This window comes from Meleagris gallopavo, chromosome 6 (genome assembly GCF_000146605.3).
Source record: "Meleagris gallopavo isolate NT-WF06-2002-E0010 breed Aviagen turkey brand Nicholas breeding stock chromosome 6, Turkey_5.1, whole genome shotgun sequence".
NCBI lineage: Eukaryota > Metazoa > Chordata > Aves > Galliformes > Phasianidae > Meleagris > Meleagris gallopavo.
The window spans coordinates 29820314-29844233 of NC_015016.2; the positions used below are offsets into that span (position 1 = coordinate 29820314).

The 23920-nt window shown below is 40.8% G+C and overlaps 1 protein-coding gene across 1 annotated transcript in view; it reads right to left on the reverse strand.

Annotated features, from left to right (window-relative positions):
• Positions 1-18601, reverse strand: part of RAPGEF5 (Rap guanine nucleotide exchange factor 5) — a 145398-nt gene extending 126797 nt beyond the window's left edge. Inside the window, exon 1 of the mRNA XM_031554045.1 lies at positions 18560-18601. Coding sequence (XP_031409905.1) covers positions 18560-18586 — 27 coding nt within the window. The 5' untranslated portion in view covers positions 18587-18601. The remainder of the gene's footprint in view (positions 1-18559) is intronic.
• Between the last annotated feature and the right edge of the window lie 5319 nt (positions 18602-23920).

The window sequence follows — 23920 nt, forward strand, 5'->3', positions numbered from 1 at the left end:
ATCCACCAGGGGTATTTACTTAATTTCCCTCAGGCTTCTCCCCCACTCCACACAAATGAAAAAGTAATTTTTTTTCCTAGACAGATTTCTTTCTCTCATTATGAACCCTGAAAATGATAATGCCCTAATAACAACAGAAATGACTGAAAACATTACAACTGATGAAAGTCAGTGAGCTTTTGTCTTAGATAAAAATTTACTTGACTTGCTACAAGCAAACAGCTAAAACAATTAGCGAGTTTCCATTTCCAGTCCTGATCCAAAAAATGAATTCTGGCACAAAGCAGGACTGCACCCTCCCGAAACATCCTGCCCAGCATGCAAGGTAAGAAGGCAACAATCTCTGCACAAGTAAATACTCATTTATTCCAAGTTTTAGGTCATTCCAGGCAAGAAACGGAGGAAGGGAAAGAAAATCAGTGCACCATTTGGGTTATTGCTTGGCAGGACAAGGGGAAATAGTTTTAAGTTGAGGGAGGGAAGATTTAGGTTGGTTGTCAGGGGGGAAGTTCTTTACAGAGAGAGTGGTGAGGTGCTGGAACAGGCTGCCCAGAGAGGTTGTGGATGCCCCATCTCTAGAGGTGTTCAAGGCCAGATTGGATGGGGCCCTGGGCAGCCTGGTCTACTAATAATTGGGGAGGTTGGTGGCCCTGCATGCGGCAGGGAGGTTGGAGATTCATTATTCTTGAGGTCCCTTCCAACCCTGGCCATTCTGTGATTGGCCACCTTCAAATTTTTGCATTTGATGTTGGACACTTATATCTTATTTCTGCATAATAATCCTACAGAAGTGCTGTTTTTAACAGATGAGTTGCTACTGCTGTTTGGCAGTAGCTGCATTTAGGGAGTATTGTCACGAATCCCAATCTGTTTCCATGTGACAGCAGATTTTTACTCATGGTTGCTAAGGCACAGCAAGCAGAGTTGGTTCTGCAGCTAGCTGACTTTCAGCAGATAGTGTTCATATGAAATGTAGAATACATCTGACTTTCTGCCAAATAATATTCATAGCAAGCAACCTTCCCCCACTGTTCTTCTGAAAACCCACTGTCAAAATCCATATGGGTAACGAAGAACAACCAACAGCACAGCTATCCACATTAATATTTATGTTAGATTCAATATAAAACTTTTTATAAAAGAAATCACTTTGATCTTAAATCTCATATACTGGGGTGTAGCAGAAGAAGGTCAGAAAGCTATCACATGAGGAATCTGCATTCAGCAGAGCTTGGAATTTAGGATTCCCAGGTGAGACCAAATTGCTCTTTGGAGACACCCCAACAGGCCATTAGGAAAGAAAACTGAGGAGTTTGCTCTCACCTTTTCTGTATAAAAAGAACTTGCAATGAAGCTTAATGAGTTATTTCATAAAAGGGATGCCTACTAATCACAGTTCATTCTTGCCTCCCCCAAAACAGAAAGACAACTGAGAAAATGGCTGACGTTTCTAAACGCAAGGAACGCTCTTCAGGTTTACACTTATATCTGAGACAACACTCATTAAGGCAACGTGTTTAGAAGCATCCTTATACTTTCCAGGATACACCAAGCTAAACATAGCTGAACGTCTTTATGCTTCAGACAAAACTTTTTTAGTTAATATTGCATAAGACCCTTTAAAACTTTTAAAGCCTCCATATTCTAGCAAGGAGAGTAATTCAGTGCATTAAAGGCAGTTTTGTCTGCAATGTCTTTCTCTCTATCTCAAACAATTTAAGAATAGGGAAGGAAGGGAAAAGAGCTATAGAAGAAGATAGTACAGAAGGATGGGTCAGCCGATCTCTTCCCTCTTGCCCAGTCGTAGGCCTCTCTGTATGTCTCCAATGAGTGTCTCCAATGCACTGCAGGATGCTGACTCTGAAACCAGATCGGTTCTAGAGAAATGGAGGAGCAGTGAACTGCTGGAAGGGAGCAGCTGGGTTGGACAAGCTTTATAATCCCTAAAATAAGGAGACGACCACTCTTCTGCTAATGATGCATTTCCACAGCCAGACTAAAGTGCAACTGAAGAAGGTTGCTGACAAGCAGGTCATGCCTCTCCTACATCTCCAGCTGCTCCTTCTCACCCCTGCCACTCCTCTGCCTTAGGCCACTGTGTTAATGAAACCACATGCTCAACCAAACCAAAACACTAATAGCTTAAAACTGGTTTAATGAGAAATGATTGACTTTAACCTAGATTATTCCCCACTGCTGATGTTAGCAAGATGGGTGAGAGGGGCACAGGCTGAAGCAGTGGGATGAGGAGGGAGCCAGGAAGGGACAGCTGAGCTCAGAGGATGCACTTGTTTACACCACATTAAACTGTTCAAGGAACTGTCTAATAAATCCTTAGTGTCTTTGCTTTGTTAATGCAAAAAGGAAGTTAACTATACCAACAAAAAACAAGACAAAATTCACAGGTGCTGGAGTACCAGTAATAGGGAATGTGACCTCCCACCCACAAATTCACGTGAGTGCGTCAGCTTAAGAAAAACAGAAATCCCACCTCATTTAATTGCACTGACCAACTGTAAACTAAGCATAGATTACAACATAGAAAAAGAGCTTAAACTTGTGTGCTGTTCTTTCTTATAACAACATTATGAATATTCTAAACTCATATGCTAATAGAATACTTACAATTAGAATGGCTTTTAAATATGAAAAGCAGAAATAATCTGTTTTTATCATATTTTATACAATGTGAAAATATGCAGAGCATTTTTAGACTATTTGCGTTCCTCCATTAAGCTAACTAGTTTGCAGTTTCAGTCACACCTTTCCTGAAGTTAGCAAAAAGCTTCCCAATGCATTTCACTCCTCCTTGCTGCCAACATATCACAACCAAGCAGCATATTCCCTTCTTTCAGTACAGAACAGGCACCGTACAGTAAAAAATTAGCAATATTGCTGTATTTATTTTTCTTTAAACCTTAGCACTTTAGTAGATGTTGTTTTTAATCTACCACCATGTTTCTGACCATCAGCATTTGGTTTGGTTTCAATTCGGAGGATACCACAAAAGAGCAGGTGGGTATTTTCCTCATGATAATTAAAATACATCTTTAGAAATATTAATTGCTGCATAATATGCTATAATTTGATAATAGATTATTGGAACTTCCAAGAGAACACGCACAATAAACAATGTTCTGAGTGACAGGTTACAACTTCTTTTCACATAAATCTAAATGAAGATGCCAACAAAACAGTGAAGAGAGATGAGGAGTGGGAAAACGTGGATTGTCTGCATATGCAGAGCTTTTCAAAATCTCTCTGCTGGCACATCTCTTGGGCTGCCAGCCAAATACTTTCTCCTGACATTTTCAAATTAAAAAAAAAAAGAAAAGAAAAGAAAGAAAGACAGCAGGATGGCACATCAACTTAGTAAAGAAATGTAGGAAAAACAAGGTGAAGGATGTCATCATTAGTATGGTAAAGTGACATCATGGAAGAAAAATACCACATAAAGATTGTTCCCCAAAAATATAGTATGGCTTCCACTCTTGTAGAGATATGCTATCTCTGTACAGATCTTATTTTCAATCAAACTACCACAGACAGCATCTCAGTATCTGATTTGTTCTTTCTTACCTTGTACACTACTCAATTATACGCAAGTCATAAAGGAAAAGTGTTGAATTTATTACATTCTCAAATTAAGCATTAGCAGGGGAAGGGGAGAAGGACAAAGTTCTCACCAAAATGTATAACTTATTATGATCATGTTCTGTGTGCACATTCCAGCTGCTCTCACCCTCTGGGGGCATTGCAACTCAAGCCATGTTTTGCTACTTACCCCGTCTGTATAGCCCTCCCCTTACCTCAACTATTTTAAAGCCCTCCTTACCAGGCTGGCCAACCTGTTGACAAAGACACACGTACCCCTTTTAGTGAGGAAAACCCTCATCACCCCCTATCAGATGTCCTCCTCCTCAAGCAGGATCCCATTGTCAAATAGATCTATTTCCCCAATACCTATTTTTCTAAAATCTTCATATTTAATTAATACCACTTTAAAGGTGTTAAAGAAGATTGCATGAGCAATTGGTCATCACAATTCCCAGTGAATGGAGAGTACAATTCTCTGATGCAAAAGCCTCAGAAAATCAGAGGTAGAGGTTTTTTTGGGGGTGTTTTTTTTGTGTGTTTGTTTTTTAAAAGAAAGAAACCAAAACCGAGGTGAAAGGGCTAAAGTCAAAGTTATCATGCTAGATCATTACTATCATCACACTGGTAGTAGTCAGACTATTGTAACATATCAACAGCTGCATCATAGCACAGGGGCTCCTGCAAATAAATTTTCAGGTTCATTATTTAAATGTTATGGAAAGAGGGAAGAGAGAGAAAAAAACCTTACTAATCTCCATGCCCCTTTCTCCATGGAATTGAATTTCAGGTTCAGAGAGGGAAAACATTCCATACAGTCATTGTGACGCTACGCATAGCTCCCTCGATCATCAAATCAAGTAAACCTATTATGATTTCTACTAGTTCTTGGAGCAAACTGGGAAGACGCTGGCTCTGAGGCTGGCAGAAGCTGGTTGTGCAGAACTGGAACCTACAGGGAGACCAGCAGCTCTCAAGCTCCTCCCTGGAGCTTTCATTACTTGACTGGATAAGATCCTACACTACCACTTTAGCTTTCAAGTTTCTACTCAGGGCAGGGGCTGGACAAGAATGCCTTTTCTTCCAACTCAAATAATTATATAATCTCCTATCCCATCACTCCTTGATTCAGCTGGTCAGCTTAATTTTCCTCCTTGAATCAGCTTCATCAAACATGGGAGAAAGTTCATAGAGCTGCAGAGCAATTGCAGATGCTTCTGTAGACACAGCCAGTGTTTAATAAAAGGCTCTGAAGATCGTACCAGCCTTTCATCAAAGTTTCTCCCAGCAAGAAATCATAGAATCAGCAGGGTTGGAAAAGATCTCCAAGATCATTCAGTCCAACTGTCTACCTACCACCAATATTTCCCCACTAAACCATGTCCCTTAGTACAACACCTAAATGGAACTTCATCCTGTTGAACTTCATCCTACTAGACTCAGCACAGGGATCCAGCCTGTCCAGATCCCTCTTGTAAGGCCTTCCTACCCACAGGTAGATTAACCTTCTCTCCCACCTTAGTGTCATCTGCAAATTTACTGAGGGTACATTCAATCCCCTCATCCAGGTCACCAATAAAAATATTGAACGGGACAGACTCCAATACCGACCCATGGGGAACACCACTCGCAACTAGAACATATCACATAAAGTGCCAGATCTCAGCCACTGAGTATGCTGAGGTGACTATAAAATCATAATCATTGAATTGCTCAGGTTGGAAAAGACCTTAAAGATCATCAAGTCCACCCACAACCTAACCGTACTACCCTAACAACTGTCTGCTAAATCATGTCCCTGAGTGGGAAAAAAAAAAAAAAAAAAAAAAACACACATCAATGTTACTGCAGGCATTACTGGTGCCAGATCTTGGCCTTCAGTAACCCACATTTATTAGAGATTAAATATAATGAAACTTTTAGAGCAGATAATCAAATAACCAGGTGATTCATCTCACGCATTACTAACAGCCACTCATTGCACAGGAAGTTCTACCTATCCTCTGCTATGTGAGGCCCTCCAGCAAGCAAGCTGGTTTTCCTCTGTACAGACCTATGAGCATTCCCACGAATTGCCCTGATGACCCTGCTGCAAGGAGACTCACCTCTGCTGCATGAGATGTGACAAGCAGCTGAAACGCAAAAATATCTAAAACCGCTGCCACTATTTCAGAGAAAACCTGTCCACAGACAGAGGAATAAGTCTTCAAATACCAGCAAATACTCTGCAAGTAACTGTGAACAAGCCTGACAGACTAAATAGCTTAAAATGTCAATACAAAGTACATATCATTGAATAAGAAAACCCATTAAAATCTTAATTTATTCAAAAGCAATTTACAAATAAAGAAAGTTTTATAGATTTCAATAACAGCAGCTCATTTAATTCATCACGTACAAAAAGACAGTTAAAATTCAGTGCTTTCATTATGATTTATGAAAATATCTTTCAGTAAATTGCGTCAGTTTATCTTATTTGAAAAATGACTATATTTGAGACTTATTTTTTCTGCACAAGCTGCACGTTGATGTTCCATGAATTATTTTACAAGTGTAAAAAGGTATGTTTTAATGTTATTTACTATTTCAGGGAGTTCCATTTTTACCACTGCCTGCATACATCGATCATACAGCAATTTCCCAAACCCTATTTTTTGAAAAGTGTGCAATTATTCCTTTCAGGTACACAACGCGTACTTCACTTTTGATGAGATATCTGAACAAAATGTTTAAGTTCCTAAGAACTGACAATCTGATTTTGCAGTATCCAACCTAGAGGACTCGGTGCTCCGGGGGCATCTCCGCTTCACTCCTGCATCTCTCTCTGGTTTGGTACCAATCTTCTACACAGGAAGGTAAATGACTTGCTCTGTTCTGTCAAGCACTTTGAGACCTGATCATAGAATGGCTTGAGTTGGAAGGGATCTCAGTGATCATTTAGTTCCAACTTCCAAGACACAGGCAGGGTTCCCAGCTACTAGATCAGGCAACTAGCTCAGGTTGCCCAGGGCCCCATCCAACCTGGCCTTGGACATCTCAAGGAATGGTTGTCAAGACTGGCTGTGCTCATGGCTTGAATTAAACTACTCTGCTTTTCTTACTTCTTGGATTTTCAAGGAGTGGGAGCAGCCTCCAAGCTGTATGAACAAGCTACAATGAAATAAGCTCACAGTCAGTCTTAACAGTTTGAGAATCTACAGTAATGTTGTTTGTATTGGCAGCACTCCACCACATGACCTCGTGGGAACAATATGAATTTCACTGACAGTAGCTCTTGGCACAAGCCTGTGCCAACCAGCTATGGACTGAATAGTGGGAGTTCTTAACCACTTCCAGAAGAACAGCTGTAATTTACTTGTTTGTAGAAGAACTACTGAAGTTTAACTATTTTAGTCCCACAAGGCAGTCAAGGCTTCACTGTGCAAGAAGCTTAAGAAGCACTCAATTCTCAAGAAAAAAAAATAAATCAAGAATTGTTCCCTTGAGTCACCCACACAACTTCTAGGCAAAGTAGCTCCAAGAATTCTCCACCTGCCCTCAGCAGGTGCAACTCCATTGCAACTTCGCACAACACTTTCAAACACCCTGCAGAATCTAACCTTGATAACATTTTCTTGTTCTTGCAAACCTTTGGTCTGGATGTTGAAGCAGGAACAACTCAATGAATGAAAACTCAAGTGCATTCCATCTCCAAAAGGAGACCTTTACCACTAAGATACTGTGAGACTTGAAAAATAAAGCCAGTTCACCTACCATTTAATCCTGAATATTCAGCATCTAGAGTAACATGAGAAGAAGAGTGCAGTAACCATTAGATATAGGACTAGAACTCAAATAGGAGTCTAACATACATGAACATACTCTAAAAGTAGCTTAAGTAAATTTAGCTTTCAATATACTGAGATGTTGCAGAATCATAAAACTGCATAGATGCAAGACACAGATGACCCTTGTAAATTTTTATGCATGGAAAAATAGCTCTGATTTCCATCTGTTTAGGACAATGGAAGATGGACTGTGTGGGCAACCTTTTCCTTGCAACAGTGCCATTTTAGCAGCTGTGGAATAGTGGGTCACCTCCACTGGTGCAGGTTTTTTTTGTTTTGAAACAAGAGCAGTGTGGAGGATGTCTTGGTCATCAATGGTGAAAATGCATAGCTAATAATGACGACCTTTGAAAAAAGTAATGTTCTGTAGCTGAGAATTTGCTCTATCAAACGGTGTTACCGTGCTCTTTGTATCTATTGTAGTTTCCACGGAAATAAATAGGAGGCATTAGTTTCAGAGCGACCTACTTTTTATTTCGCTATTCTGAATTTATTCTCTGTAAGCCCAACTAAGTCTCAAAATAAAAGTCCTGCTGTGGAAGTCAGCCCACGCTGTGTGAGGGCTAGAGGTTTCTTTATCATCTCACATTTTCCAGCTGGTAACAGGGAGTCAACACCATGAAGATTTTCCCTTTCAGTGTTCACTATTGAAGCAAGATTCACTCCAACAAGAGACTTTTGAAAATGTGAGGCTTACGTACCTTACAAGGGTTCTTCAATGAAGCATTTTAAGTGCTCACTGCATTCACTGTTTACTTCTACACAACATGGGCCAGATCAGACAAGGCCTTTGCAGGTGATCCTGCACCTCATATTAGACTTACAGAACAGGCGTTCAACCAAGCTAAAAAAGTCAGAACTCAAAAGAGTAGCTTATAAAAATTAATACTTTCTGTAATGAAGTCCCACTCAAAGGAAAAGGAAGTATTCAACTGCATTGCACTAAACCCATTCAGGAGACAGTACATATAAATTATTTCACACAGCCTAACTCTAAAATAAATAAATAAATTAGATCTTCCTTGAACTGGTCCCACAAGAGTCTCTCTTTCCACATTAGGTTATTAAACCTGATGATTCCCAAGCTCCTACAACAACTCTGGCAAAACAAGACCTGTTACCAGCAGAGTTTCTCTCTCTTTGGTTCATTTCTTATATATATTAGGAATCCTTTAAACATATATAAAGGCACCTTTGTTTTTCCTTTACAAAGAAAGACTGTTTCTTAATGAGGAAAAAAACAGTCTGAAAGTCAGTGAATTAAAAGATTATTCTATTTTTAAATCTGATTAAATGATCTGAATTAATTAACCTTTAACTGCATTTGCAACTATTATCTAGTTCTGCATCCCAACAGAAGTTCCACCATATGACGTGTTTGTCCTAGTCAATCTTATTCCCATATTCCAATGCATACAAAAAAAAAAAAAAAGTACTACAGTCTAAATTAGCATTAAATAATATGTATGTAGTGGGGAAAAAAAGTCCAGGATATGATATTGGTGCAGGAACTTGAGGTGAATTGTATGTCATGAATTTGAGCATATGTACTGCATTAGATGTGTCTTGACACAGAGGTTGAATTCCCTATAATTTCAATACAATCTCGCTATACCAGGAGTTGCAAAGAAAATTGGTTTTGCGGAAAAACTGTTTGGGAGTTACATGTCTCACCATGGAACATACCAGATACCAGTCAGATATGGGGGCAATCCAGAAAATATGTATCAGAAGATTATGGTAAAATTTAATGGTACCTGGGGAACTTTATTAAGCAAGCTTCCTGCTCAATTGATGATATGCTTTTGTTTTTAAACAGGAGTCTCTTGCCTTGAAAGCTGCAGATCACCAATTTAAGGCTGTTTCAAAACAGATATGAGGTAGTAACCAGAGCCTGCACATGCAGAATCTGAAATAACAGCTCAGAGAAATATCCCATCCTTCCACTAAAGTCACCAGTGGTAGCAGTACAACTATTTTTAAAGCAATTATACTTATTAGAATACATAAGAGAGAAGTAAGACATAAGCACATTTATCGATTGTCTAAACCATTACATACGAAACAAAAGTGGAATAGTCTCTGCGTTACTCATAGCCGGAGTAGCTGAACATATTCTGAACAGTACAACCTCAAAGAGCCAGCAGACCGGTCTGCTGACACTGTAGCACTATCAGAGGAAAGAATGCACACATCAGTGCCTTTCAACAGGGTCACATTTCCACCACCTGAGGAAAGACAGTCCTGGCAGACAGTGCAAGGAAAAGCACATCTGAAGAGCTTCTGACCATCAGCCTAAGCAGCAGTTCAGTCATTCCCTGTGCTACTTGGTCCTTCCATGTCCTACCATACTCACCACTGTTCCTTTCAGGATCCCCCTATACATACACACATGAAGCAGCAAGTCCAAACTGAGCCACCTTCTTCTGTTTCACCGGACTGAGTCAGAAAATCATGGAATCATCTACATTGGAAATGAACCTTAATATCATCAAGTCCAGCCATCAACCTGACCTGCTGAGTCTCACCACTAAACCGCATTCCTCAGTGCCACATCCACGTGTCTCTTAATTACTTCCAAGTATGGAGACTCCACCACTTCCCTGGGCAGCCTGTTCCAGTCCATGACTACATTATCTGAGAACAAATTCTTCCTGATACCTACTCTAAACCTCCCCAGCACAACTTAAGACCATTTCTTCACATCCTATCACTTGCCATCAGAGAGAATAGACCAATGCCTTCCTTGCTTCAATCCTCTTTCAGATAGTTGTGTAGAGAAAGGAATCAGAATCTTAAAACTGTAAAATCCCTAAAAAGATGCAATGTCCACTGGAAATTAAAGTCTGAGCTAAAAGACTGACCACATCTTCCAGGTGTTGAAGCAACAAGAATTAACCTTTCTCATCTTTAATATTCTGCAAGCCAATGCTTGCAACACTGATCACTTCAATATGCTGTTATCCTCCTTCCAGTTGCCCACCGTATCTTGGTTACCAGCCCACCCACACTGAGAAGTTATTAACTAATATCATTTCAAGACAGAAAACATTTTCTGACCTATGCAAAATAGGTGGTGGGAGAGAAGGAAGATGCTGTGGAACTGCGGTATTTACAAGTTGCTCTCCAAGCAATGTGCTCAAAAAAATGCTAGCTTGTTAGAGAATTTAGACTAAAATTGAGGAAGCAGAATTATACACTGATGCTTTCCCCACTACAGCTATTGATCTATCAGAGACTAGCAAAGATACTCCACCAGTTTCTACAATCACTAACAAAAAACAAGATGCCAGTGACATCCTAGCTGTCTTCCAGAATCACTTCACCAAACCAGCTTGGGCTAGCCTGGATGCCCTACCGAAGACTTGCTGAAAGATTTTGAGATATCCATTTCTCAAAAACAGTGTTATTTTCACCTTGATCAGTTTGCTCACTGCTCCATCCTTTCACACACTACCTTTTTAGACATGGCTTCAAACCAGTTGTTGTTTCAGTATCAACAAGGGCTTCACCAGTTTGATGCAAGCCAATAATGTATCTTTTTAGTCACCATTCAATTATTAAACTAGTGAAACAGTTTAAGCACTTTCTTGATACCTGAGTACACAAACAGACAATTCTGATGTGGAGACACAGGAAGATTGAAGAAAACAGGGATGAGAAATACAGTTATTTGGGAAGCATATGGTTAACCCTCCAGAGCAGATGTTATCATCATCCTCATGCTATGAGCACCTCATCAGGACACTCTCCCTCTCTGTTCTTAAAAGACAAAACCCAATACCTCTCTGGTGCGACTTGGATTTGAATTTGCTATGCTGAATCTAGTATGTTTTGTCACCAAAGACAGCTGCAGAGGGTCTCAGACACCATTTCCGGTAAGCAAAATTTTGCTTTAGAATTCACATCCCTACTCCATCAAACAAGATACAATCCAAGGATCAAGTGGGTTCATCAACAACAGGAGGGCTCTGGGTTTGGAAGATTACATGGGAGGCCCAATTGCATGTTTTTCACATGCCTTATGCTTGTTGATGTTTTGAACTGCTATGCTTGTGCCAAGAGATAACAATGACTAAGTCGGGAGGGAAAAAGTCACGTTACATAGAAAGAAGCATACACATACTGAAACTGGAGTTAGTTGGCCAAGGCTGAAGAGAAAATGACTCACAGACCCTCAGTATTTAGTTTTGTTCCTAAAAGTCAGAAAACACCAGAAACTGCTACAGTAATGGACAAAGAGCCAGTCTGTTTTTATCCTTAATTCAAGATAAATAATTAAAAAAAAAATAAAACAAATTTCTAGTTTTGGAAGTCTCATAAAACATACCCTTAGCTCCTTCAGTGCCACAAGGTGGTTTTTTGCCTCAAGTCTATGAACAGCAATTATTATTGCCTCTTGGCAGCTTCTCTGAAATTAATTTTATTTACAGAATGGAAGAATGTTTCCTTATCCACTCCCATCCTCTTGCCATAAATTTTCCTGTAACACGTTTTGCTGTTAATTAGCAACTGAAATAAGTCCTTTTCTACAACTGCAATAAATGGTTTTTTAAAGAGTTTACTAAGAACACAATTTTTCTTTAACAGCAGTATAGCTCTGTTAGCTATGTTTTGTGCTTAAATGCAACAGTCCACTACTGAAACGCTTTGTTCCTACAATCTTAATAGTCTACAAGTTTAGAGAACAGTCTGTAATGCAATGTTCTTCAGAAGTCTTTGTCACTGATTTCAGTTAGATAGCTTTGCTCAAAACAACAGTTTTGCCCCAGAGTTGCCAAAATTAAAAACGAAGAACAAAACACTTTCTTCCTCTCCTCCCCATTCATTCTTCTTTATTTATTAGATGGGTATCTAACTCTTAATAAGCATACTCTCTATTCCATCATTGTAACTCTTAAAGAAAATACTGATGTTAGCAGAGTCAAAATGCACTTATAGGATATTGCTCAATGATTATTTGATGAAGTTGCTGGTTACCAGTCTTCATAGTGCCTTCCAATCAGTTGTGAGCACATTTCATAGGAGTTTCACCACCCATGACCACTCGTTCCGGGGTGGGGGGGGCTAAAGGACTGGGGAGAGAAGGGGATTATTTTCTGTTTTTTGTTTACAAGAACAATAGAATCTTTCACATAGTATATTGGTAAAGACTGGCATTAAATTAGCTGGTTTTCTTGCACATTCAGAGACCATCTACACTGCAGTACTTCATCGCTGTATCTCCAGTAGAGATAGTAGGCTCATCTTAGCATCTAACATTCCCTTGAAGAAACAACAGCAGTCTTTTCTGGCGAGACAAATTACTGTAACAGATCAAGCAATAGCAAACTAATAAGGAAAGTACAGGATTAAGCAATCTGTTTTCCTTCTGAATAGAAAAATATGAAGGCACTTCAGTGTTCCATCTTCAGCTGAACGCTGTTTAATATAACATAGTAGCATGATAAGCAAGTTTTGCTTACATTATTTTAGTCAGTCAAAATCAGAAGTCTATAAACAAGTTCAGATGGATCTAGTCAAGGTATGTGTGGACAGCTCCATGTTAAATTAAATTATCTTCAACATCAAATACAAAGAAACGACCAGCAGAAGGAACAGAATGCTGACATCTTATTTGGTTTAAAATCAACTCTCTTAACATAAAGAAAGCAATGTGAACACCTGTGAAAACCTAAAGATCTGCAAAGACTAATCTATGCCACCAAAAGCTCTAAAAAGATAGCAAATGGTTTGGATGAGAAGCACACAATGGAGAAAGGGAGGAAAGTGCATGATGTGTACAACTCAGTAGCATAGTCCCATCTAGATTACATTCAGCACAAGCCATTACAAGCTTAAAGGGACACTGCCAAAGCAGACAAGGTTCAAAACTAGGTGTAACACAGTGGCAAGCACAACAATGACAGCAGAGCAGCAAGACTACAGGCTGCAGCAAGTGAGGATCAGCTCAAGCACAACAGCAGTAGGCATGGAAATAAAGAAGCTGTTTACCTTCAGAAGGCCTGTAAGGTCCTCACGTAGGCGAGGATCTCCAGATGAGATATCCTCACCTCCACTGCCAACCCTTAAATGAGGTCTGGGAAGGGACAGATCCTGGCTCCAGAGCTTCCAGTCACTCAGTTGCATTGCTTGCACCTGAGCTCGCCTCAGTTGGCCCTGCCTTCCTACCAGGTGCTCAGTCACTGGTTCAAGCTGTGACAGCATTTCCACTACACCAAGCAACAAAAACAGCCCTGAGAAAGGGACTTTCTTCAGATGGAAAGAGTCATACAGAGAGACTGGGACTTATTGCTTTAAAAGATTTCTGTAAAAAAGAATACCTAAGAATAGATTGTATAGAAGACAGGAGTTTCCTGATAGGAATAAATGAACAAAACAGTAACTGAAATGAAAGGTGGAATATTTGAAACTGATCAAAAATAAATGTTTTCATAAACACGGGAAAACAAAACACTGTTCCTTCCACTGTAATGTCACTATTATCAAACATCATAACAAAGCTCTGCAACTGCAAGTTTCGACATAAGTCTGAAGCCAAAATACCAGACAGGTTCATTGAAAGGCTGGAATTCTGTATGAGTAGCATGAACAGCTGTAACTACCTGTACGCATCAGAATATAAGGTATGTCCAGCTATTTGAATCTAGAAAAAGACCACGTATAAGGCAGACTACATAGCATTTGCCCAATGTTATCAATTATTCTTGAGAGAGTAAGAAACTTTTATTTGCAGTTATCATTATCTGTCAAATTAATCTTAAAATTTGTGGACATATGACAAGATGAACCGACATCTTGATCCACTACAATGTTTTCTGTCTGCACTAGCTTCCTGGCTCAGATACTTTGAAAAACTTACAGCATACAAACCTTTGTAAAGATGCTTTTCTCATCTCAAAGAATGTTTACAGGTGATGAAAAGATCCTCTCTCTTTCTAACTTGGTATCCACTGAGTGGGTAGAACTGTTCGGCCTGTTAGAGCAAAGTCATTCGTAAACATTATCTTTGACAGCAATTGCTGGAACAAAATATATAAATCAGATTTTATTTTATTTTTTTAACATAAAACTTCTACCAGTATAATGTAAATATTTATTGCCACACTGAATTGCAAATAATCAACTCATAGGGACTTTTTAGCAGGATTTCAGATAAATTCTCAGTTTATTCACACATTGTATTAAGTAAAAACATATCTCAGTGAAAAGAAAAAAAAACAAAAAAAAAACAAGAGCATCACATTGCTGCTACTGAGTTTGGTGGCTCACCAGTCCTAATGCATGTCCTGGCAACCTAAGAGACATATTGATTTGCAACCATTCATTCAAGTGCAGTAAAAGGCATAATTAGATAAATAGCTTTGGTAAAACAAATCTGAAACTCATTTGTTTGGGGACTGTCTGCTTAATGAGATAAAACAAGAAATTAAATATCTGCTGAATGTTTTTCTTCACATCCTTGAATGCAATAATAAAAATATAAATAGATGTACTCATTTAATTGCCACTATTATTTTTGCATTTTATATATTTTGTTCCAGCAATTGCTGTCAAAGATAATGTTTACGAATGACTTTGCTCTAACAGGCCGAACAGTTCTACCCACTCAGTGGATACCAAGTTAGAAAGAGAGAGGGTCTTTTCATCACCTGTAAACATTCTTTGAGATGAGAAAAGCATCTTTACAAAGGTTTGTATGCTGTAAGTTTTTCAAAGTATCTGAGTTCCATTTCTGGACCTGATAGTTTCTTTCTCTTTGAACAGAAGTCAAATTCTGCTTACATTTTCTAAGTTTTTATGATACATCTAGCAGGACCTAGCTGAAACATACTGGAAAGGATGGGGTATGTTGTGCCCATACCTTTATACTTTGGCAGCTAACAGCTGGATTCTGCTTTTCTTCACTTCAGACTGGCATCTCCCACGCACTTGGCCTTCCTTCACAGACACTGTGAACTCGGTTCATCCCAGAGGACAGATTCAGCAACAGACTGGTAACCCACACTCCCCAGATTTGCTGGCACTGACAAGGGCTTCAGGCAGTGCAGAAATGACTAACTGCAGCGACATGCTGGGCTGTGCATGAGCAGGGATCCAGATCAGATCTAACAGATTTCTCTAGCTCATTCCTTCAGTGAGCCAGTACACAAACAACAGCTCTGCAAATTGCATAACCAACCATGCTTGCATATCGTTTTTCTCCCTACTTTCCATATTTAAAAAATCAGTTTATGTATCAGTGAAGTGCATTCACCTATGGGATGAAATGGAGCATCTGCTTAACAGCATATAGTAGCAGTCCATGACAGTAAGTGATTAGCCCATCCAACTGAAATCACAAAGTGTTTTAGAATCATTTAATAACTATCTAAGCCAGAACTTGGCCAGAAAACCACAATTAAATGCTTATCATCTTAAAAAAATAAACAAGTAAAACTCAACCACCTGCTCTCTCTCCCTATCCTCCCACAAAGATACATAATAAATTATTGAGGCTCACAAGTGGTCTGGACCTCAATTTTCTGTTATTTGTTTTTAATTCGAAAAATGCAGTACTTCCACTTACTGACTGCTCCTCAGGACTGATCTGCAGACTATAATCCATCCACTGCAAGGGCCTGGTTTGCCATGTACATCTTGGGCAGTGTCATCTTTGCAGGCAACCACCTTTCTCCTTGGTGCCGCTTGCTCCGTGCTCCTAGTAATGACTGACAAGCAGTCTGCAAAGATGCTGAGAAGGACCAGCAGCAGGAAGAGCTACCAGCAGATGAAGAGCACACATAGACAGAACTGATTCTATAATGAAGCAGCAAGACCACTGGCCTCTGAAATACTTGTTTTCTTACTTCTCCAATCCACATCTCTCAATGAAGTATGGGCTTTGGTATGAGGTTCAGGAAGCAAGGACAGAAAGGCAGCTCCCTTTGATCAAAGGAAGTCAAAGAGCACTCTCAAAACAGGACAGCCTCTCCTCTAGAGCTGTGAATACAGCTCTACTGGAGCACATTTATATAGACTGAAGGGTTTTCTCCTAAGTTAGCAAAATATTTTCACACTACAGAAACTATACTGACTTTTAATAGGTTAGTCAGCTGTCTTCTCTCCAGGACAACATCTTGTGAAGAGGAATTAATCAAAACAGAAATTATACTGTAGAATTTTAATATTAATAATTGACCCCAGCTTAATAAAATAGCCATAAATAGATCATCTTGAAGGTCAGTCTAACCCAAGTCAAATCATAAGTTAACTGAGGTAAAAGATACTGTGACAATTATGAATAAACATTGCCCTTTACACTGGGAGCTTAGGGAGGAAAATATTCAGAACCTTCCCCCATGGCTTTTAACTTGAGAACTTCAGTGACTTCATTTTTATCCTTAAACTCTTGGCAAAACCACAGCTGCAATGGAAAAGTTTAAATGAAAAGGTGTCACATATATAATATTTATGTAGCCAATACTAAAAATATGAAATACTCCACTGAAATTGATCCATACGTAGGATCCCTAAGAGACATGCAAGACTCGGGAAAGTGAGGTTTCTAAATTTGTGCACAAAGAATTGCAGCCAGTCGCCTTCATCAGAGCAATGCTGTGAGTGACCTAAGATAGCATGGGGGCTACAGAGCAGGGCACTCACACTGCCCAAGGTTAGAAGGCATCCTGTTTTCCGTGCTGTAACTGCATCTCCAAACTGAGCCTTGACCAATGCTAAGGGTCATTATCCAAACATAAATGCAAGCCCCTACGATGTACGAGCCCCCTTCATACATCTGGCCCTCCAGAACCTTCACCATCTCCATATTCCCCTTTAGACACCCTCTAAAAGTTTTGTGTCCTTCCTAGATGATGGCACCAAACTGCACCTGGTGCTGAAGGTAAGGCCGCACAGTACAGAGCAGAGCAGGACGACCGCTCCTCACAGCAGGTGGCAGTTCTGGGGCACCCCAGGTTACAGTTGGCCCTTTGGACTGCCAGGGCACACTGCTGGCTCATGTTCAACTTGCCATCAGGCAGAACGCCCAGATTTCTTTCTGTGGGGCTGCTCTCCTCTCTGCAGAGGTAAATATTCCACCTTTTAGTGGCCAGATTTAAACCTAGTTGTCCCAGAGAAACCTGTAACGAACACAAAAGGAAAACATAAACCATCTTAAAGACACAAATCTTTAGGTTCTAAGGCCCATAGGTTCCACAAATAACAAGCAACTTCCTTTCCAGTATGTGAAATATTACTTTAATTATATATTAAGGATAAAACATCTGTCCTATTGCAATGGCTTTCCACGAGTTATGTTAAAAAGATGCCATATTCTGCTTTCCTATTTTTTTTCCTTTTAAAAAGCTATCACCTCTTATTTTCAGCATTTTCATTAGCATAAAAATGCACAGCCTGTTTTGTTATTTTCTTTCAGTATAGAAAGGCATTCAAACCACTGGGGCTATATGAGTAACAGCAGTTGAATACAAACCTTAACACGGTCTGTCATAATTGTACAGCGTAGTGCTTGTTCATTCACCTCAGCATCTGGGAAATCTAACGTGAATTAACCAATAATGCAGGTTTGCAACCAAGGAAATTAAAGAATACCACTCTGCAAAGTGAATTGTTTAGTTCTAAGGGAACACCATCGGCTCATAAGTAAATCAAGCCTTCTCCTCAAGGTGCATACATTTGCAACTATCTAAATACTTTCCTTTTAACTTCACTGGAGCTGATCTTACTTGATACATAGATTTCCTTGATGGATTTCCAAGCCACACACCACAGCACCCCACCCAAGATTCTGAAGCCCGTGTCCTACAGAAACAGGAGCAGAACCAAAAGTGAAAGCAGGGATACTTTTGTTAAGCCAGAAATAAAAAAAACATGCAGGACTGACTCATATTTTAATCAGTCTCTAACTGATGATTCTATTCTTAACACAGAAATACACAAAAAGCAGTACTTAAAGCACTTAAAAAAATGAGTAAAATCTACTCAAGGTGTTTTCAGCTTGTGCTCAATTTGCAGCAAAGCACAGGGGTTAAAGATAAGGCCGTGTTTTCTAGCAGTTGATTATGGATGAGAGGGACTTACCAGGATATGCTCCAGCCAGAAAAAAAATAAATAAATAAAGGAAACTCAGAACCTACCCTATAGCCTGGAGCAAGCTCATGCATTTTCTGCAACAAGAAGAAATGCTGTGCGTCTCCAATGAATGGAAGCCACACGATGGCACCTCTTCCCTGTGCACAGACAGCAGCACCCGCACCTACCCAGGGGCACCAGAAAGCAGCAGAGATGCCAGCCCAGACACTGCCAGCTGCTCCTACAGTACTAGAGTAGCCACAGGCTGCAGGCACCATTTGGCAAGCAGACTAACCCCAGCCTCAGGCACAACAACGACTGGGGGTTCTGCAGAGCTTCCTGAGTCACTTGGAGGGGCGGAGGGGTGGGTTTGCCTTAGGTCTCCTTCAGCTGTAGTTAATCAAACGCAGGCATAATTCCTCAGATGTCGTAACACATGGGCTAATTAAGAAGTATTCTCAACTTAGTAATTCACTGAACACTGACTATGAAACAAATCATTATGCAAAAAAAAACACAAGAGACACTGCAATTCCCCGTCAGCTACCATGGTCACTGTCGCTAAGCTATTTTACTCATTACTCAACATTTCACGTGTCACCACTCACAGCCCTGACAAGCTAAAGGATACTGTTAAAGACAATTATCTTAATCAAATACATTTAGCAGGAATACATAATAAGCCTGATTACAATAGGAAAAATTCAAGAGTACTTACCGAACCTATTTTTAGTCCCATAATAACTGCCAAAATGGTATTAAGTTCTAAGTAGAACCCCAATGGCAGGCTTTAAAGTAAAATGTCACCAATATCAATCAACCCACTTCAATAATAGCTGTGACAGTAAAACTTTCGATTCACTGAGCCAATCCAGTCTTCCTGTGCCCTGATTTCAATCAGTATAATACATGCACAACAACACCACATCTTTTTAACGCAGGAAAAACTCCAAAGGTAAATCCTCCATAGCATATACAAATACAGGTATCAGACTAATTGGTCTCCTAATTTTTTTTTTCTACTCTTCTCATTAACAAGAAGTCAAACAAGAATAAATGTGCTATTGAAATGTGTTGACGATGCAAAACAGGAGATGTTGTTGAAACAAATGTAAACAGAACGGCATAATGGAAGATGTGGTGACTCTGAGGACTGGAATATAAGGAGAAGGATGTAAAGCAGCAGCCTGAGATACAAGGTCACTCCAACAGTAGCAAGATGAGGAGCTTCAATGAAGAAGAATATGGACTGCTGTGTCAGTTGTCAGACTGAGTATGAGGCTGACCTACATGCTTGGCTCAATCAAAAGGTATCTATGAACCACCAATGTATTTTAGCCATGAAAAGAAGTATGGGAAATTCTGAGTATTTCCAACAAGGAATTTCTAGTGTCCTGGAGAAACCTCATTTACAGCACTATGCTTCCTCCAATCCCGGCATGAACTGATTCGAGGAAAGTAACTTGAATGAGGTAAGCAACTGAAAGCTTCTTATGAGAGATGGATAAAAGTTTACCAAAATGTAGGCTAAGAGGGGTTAGGATGCTTCATTTAATTAAAACAGATTGCATATAATTTGACTTTTTTTCCTGCCAAAGAAGAGTTTTCTGCAATAGCACAACAGCTGCCAGTGCCAGAATATATGACAGATCTCTCTAATACCCTCCAACCCTCCAATTATTTTCAGCTCAGGAATTTTCCAGCCTGATGAGGATTATCTATTATCTATGTTCAATAAATTTCCCTTCCACGAATTTCCCCAGTCTCCTCTGAACTCATGTAAACTCCCAGCCTTCATATCCTAACTCCTTGATCTATTTTCAACCTGTAACCTTACCGTCAGTTAACATGCTGATTTACACACAGGAGTTGTCACCCAAACAGAGACAGGTTCTCTTGGTGTAGGAGCATCTGAGAACATTTGACTGGCTGAAGACCGTTGGGAGCCTCACATAAGTCATTACAGAATCTCAGAAGAGAAGACAGTCATGGTATCTCATCAACCAAGCAAGGTTGAAGGCCTGCCCATGGTGAGCGTTTGTACGTGTCTGCAACATCAGAGCAACAGAGTATCCGAGTAGCTCTGTGATCCACAAAATATTTTCCAACAGCACTATTGTGACAAAGAGCAATGACTGTCCTCACAAACAGTTAACACTATATATACTATATACTATAGCCAGAGAGGACAGCAAAACCAGTTAATAGCTTAAATACTCATGCCTACTGACTGTATACGTAACACAAGCTTCAAGGAGGCAAACTGGAAAAATAGAAGGCTCCTACTCTGCAAAGGTTGTGAGAAAGCACGCATATGGGGAACAGCCGCACAAGGCACACTGAGCCAATGAAATGCATCCCTCCTCTGCTCCTGCACGAGCCCTAGTGGGCTGCAACATGCTTACAGGCCCCATCAAGGAACCAAGCTAAATCCACCCACCCTCCAAAAGGCAATAAATAAGTAAATAAAATAAAACCAGCACCGCAAAAGGCTGGATCACTTTCTGCTGTTTTATCTGGCAGGAACAAAGCACCAAGCAGAGGAAGAGGAATAGAGCCCATCCCTCCCTCAACTCACTGCAGCCAAACCTCCACAGCCACCGCAGACATCTGTGCTAGACCTGCCCTTAGACCAAACAGAAGGAAATCCACCGTCAGGGACAACGCCAACATCCAGTTCAAAGTTCAGGAGCTCTAAAAAAGCATTGGCCCTCCCAGCAGAGGGATTAGAGCCTTATCTAAATGATGGGAGTAGTGCAATGTATTGTTATCTACCTGGACCCACCAAACAGGAAAGTGCAAGCAGGGTGATTGCTGCAACCTTCTGACAAGGTGCTTTTGCATCTCTGTGTACTTCACGTGTATTAAAATCAGTTGTGTCCTTACACAGAAAGCCAAAATGCCCACTGGTATTCTGGTCTTTGGGTTCACTGAATGGAAAGAAGAATGCTCAACTCATTTCATCTCCGTTTTTTTCTACGTTTTCCAATTATCCCCGTCTCTGGACACAAGTTGTCAAACAGTCTGATGTCAAGGGTCATGGCCCAAACTGATTTAAAAAAATGCATTCCACCCCACACTGGTTTGCAAAATTTATTCCATTTTTTGTATACTACTCAATGCTTTCCTACACCACAGGAAGTATTCTAACAGCATGCAGTGAAGTGTATCCTTAAAATAATTATAGCACCCTTAATATTTCCATTATATTTTATTATCCATATCGTCTAAGCACGCATGCATACAGATTATCCTTGTTTTATAGATGAGGAAGCAAACTGCACCACAGGCAGTACCTCAGCAAGTCAGCACCAGAGGCAGAACCCTCTGCTCAGGGGTCATCATATTTTTCTAGGAAATTAAACAAACTGGAATTTCAGCTAGTCAGCATTTACTTGAAAACAGCGCACCTCTGTGAGCAACATTCCTGGTGAAACCAGCTGGACAAATAAAGCTCCCAGCTTGGTGTTTGAACAAACAAAAAAGCACAAATAAAAAGTCACTGGAGACTAAGTTCAGACTGAAATTTTGAAGGAGGGGGAAACGGTGATTTCATAAGCAAATGACACTAATTGAATTTGGATTCACCAGAAATACATTGTTAAGCTGGAATTGAGAGATCTTGGTTTCATATTTGTTTTAACGAACCTTTCTATAACCTTATTTTAAAGCTTTTTCAATGTAATAGTCAGGTTTAAAATTATACCCTAGGACACCTCAGCATACACCTGCAGGAATTCCAGCTGGATCCTGGGGAAAGGCAGAACCCTGCAGACCAGGAGGTGGCAGAGCAGGCAGTCCCCTCCTCACATAGCGCTAAGTCACTGGCACAGCATCTCCACATAGCATTGCCCACTGCCCCCAGTGCTGCTGGGTTGGCTCCTGACCGACCAGCTCACAGCCTCGCTGTCCTCTCTCCAGCCATCTCCCTGCCTGGGTGGACAGGTCAAGAATAACTCTGCAAGACAAAGCAGAGTATACCACCATGATGCAAGACCACAGATGACAACAGCACTGAATCTTTTTCTCTGCCTGTGCAAAACACAGCACATCTGCTCATATGGGCAGAGCTTCAGCTGTCAGGAAGCAAAATAGGACCAAGACTTCAGCAAAAACGATCAAGGAACTATGTGACCCAGAAGCCACCCTGCCCTCTCACCAGGGTGTGAACTCGCCAACTCCAAATATTTACATAGTAAGTGCTCATAGTAGAATCATAGAATCATTAGGATTGGAAAAGACCTCTAGGATCACTTCGTTCAGCCGTCATCTGATCACCACCAAGCCCACTGAGCCACATCTACCCTTTTCATGCTTATTAAATGCTTTCGGTAGCAATGAAGAACAACCACGATGATGGACCTGAGCCTGCTTTGCACAGCACGTCGCTGAAGTGCTGTGAATCACCTATACCAGAACTGTGTTTAGATGTACTCCAAACGAGCCAGACAGCTGTCCTGAGATGCTCTTTGCCTCCTCACAGGAGGCTCAGCCCGCTGCTCCTGCAGTGTGCTCTAGAGGTGGAATAAATCAAACTCATTTCAGAATCTGTAAAATGTCTTATCTTCACTGGAAGATAGATACCTGTCATAAACACTGTGCTAGGGCAAAGGAGGCCTGGCCATTGAAAATGGACTAAATCCCCTTAGCCTCGTCTTGGATGGGCAGTTGCCAGGTGGATTACAATTTAACCTGAGCAAAAAAAATCATCGGTAACCTCCACACAGACTGGTCTTTATTCTGCATGTCAGACTCACTTCAGAAAGAACCTTACTCTCAAACAGGGCTCTGAATTAAAACATTACTCACAAATAGCCATTCTGCCATAAATTGTGCGCTATCTTAGCCCTATTTATCTTCCTCACGTGTATATCTTCCAACAACAAAGCAGGAAGTTTCACTTGAAATTCACTCTGTACTCACATGGGTAGAGCACCACAACACTGATCTGGGTACAGACACACATTGAGCACAGAGCTGTGGGTCAGCACATCGCAGCCACACGGCAGTTCACCCCATTCCCTGAACGGATGAAGCCAGCCCCTTCATTATGGCTATGGGATGGCGGGGCTGAGGCCAGGTTTGGCCTGTCAGTGAATTTTCTGTGACTTGACAGCAGTGCCCCCCCACGTACAGCTCCAAGAAGGAGCGAGAGGTTCTCGTGGCGGCTCCCAGACGTGGAGGCCACGCCGTGCATTGCCAGGGCGCCGCACGCACCAAGCACTGAGGCCGTGCTGTGAGCCAACCTCGAGCCCAGAGTGTCACACCAGGGATCCCTGCAGCCTTCCCCGCCCCACAGCCTCACTCTCCATCGGAGACGCGGACGGCACCACGAAGCCTCTCGCTCCGGCTTCAAGAGCTCGAGGCCGCGCTGAACTTCACGGCTCCGGTCCCCGAGCGTGTCCGCGGAGAGCCGAGCACGGACC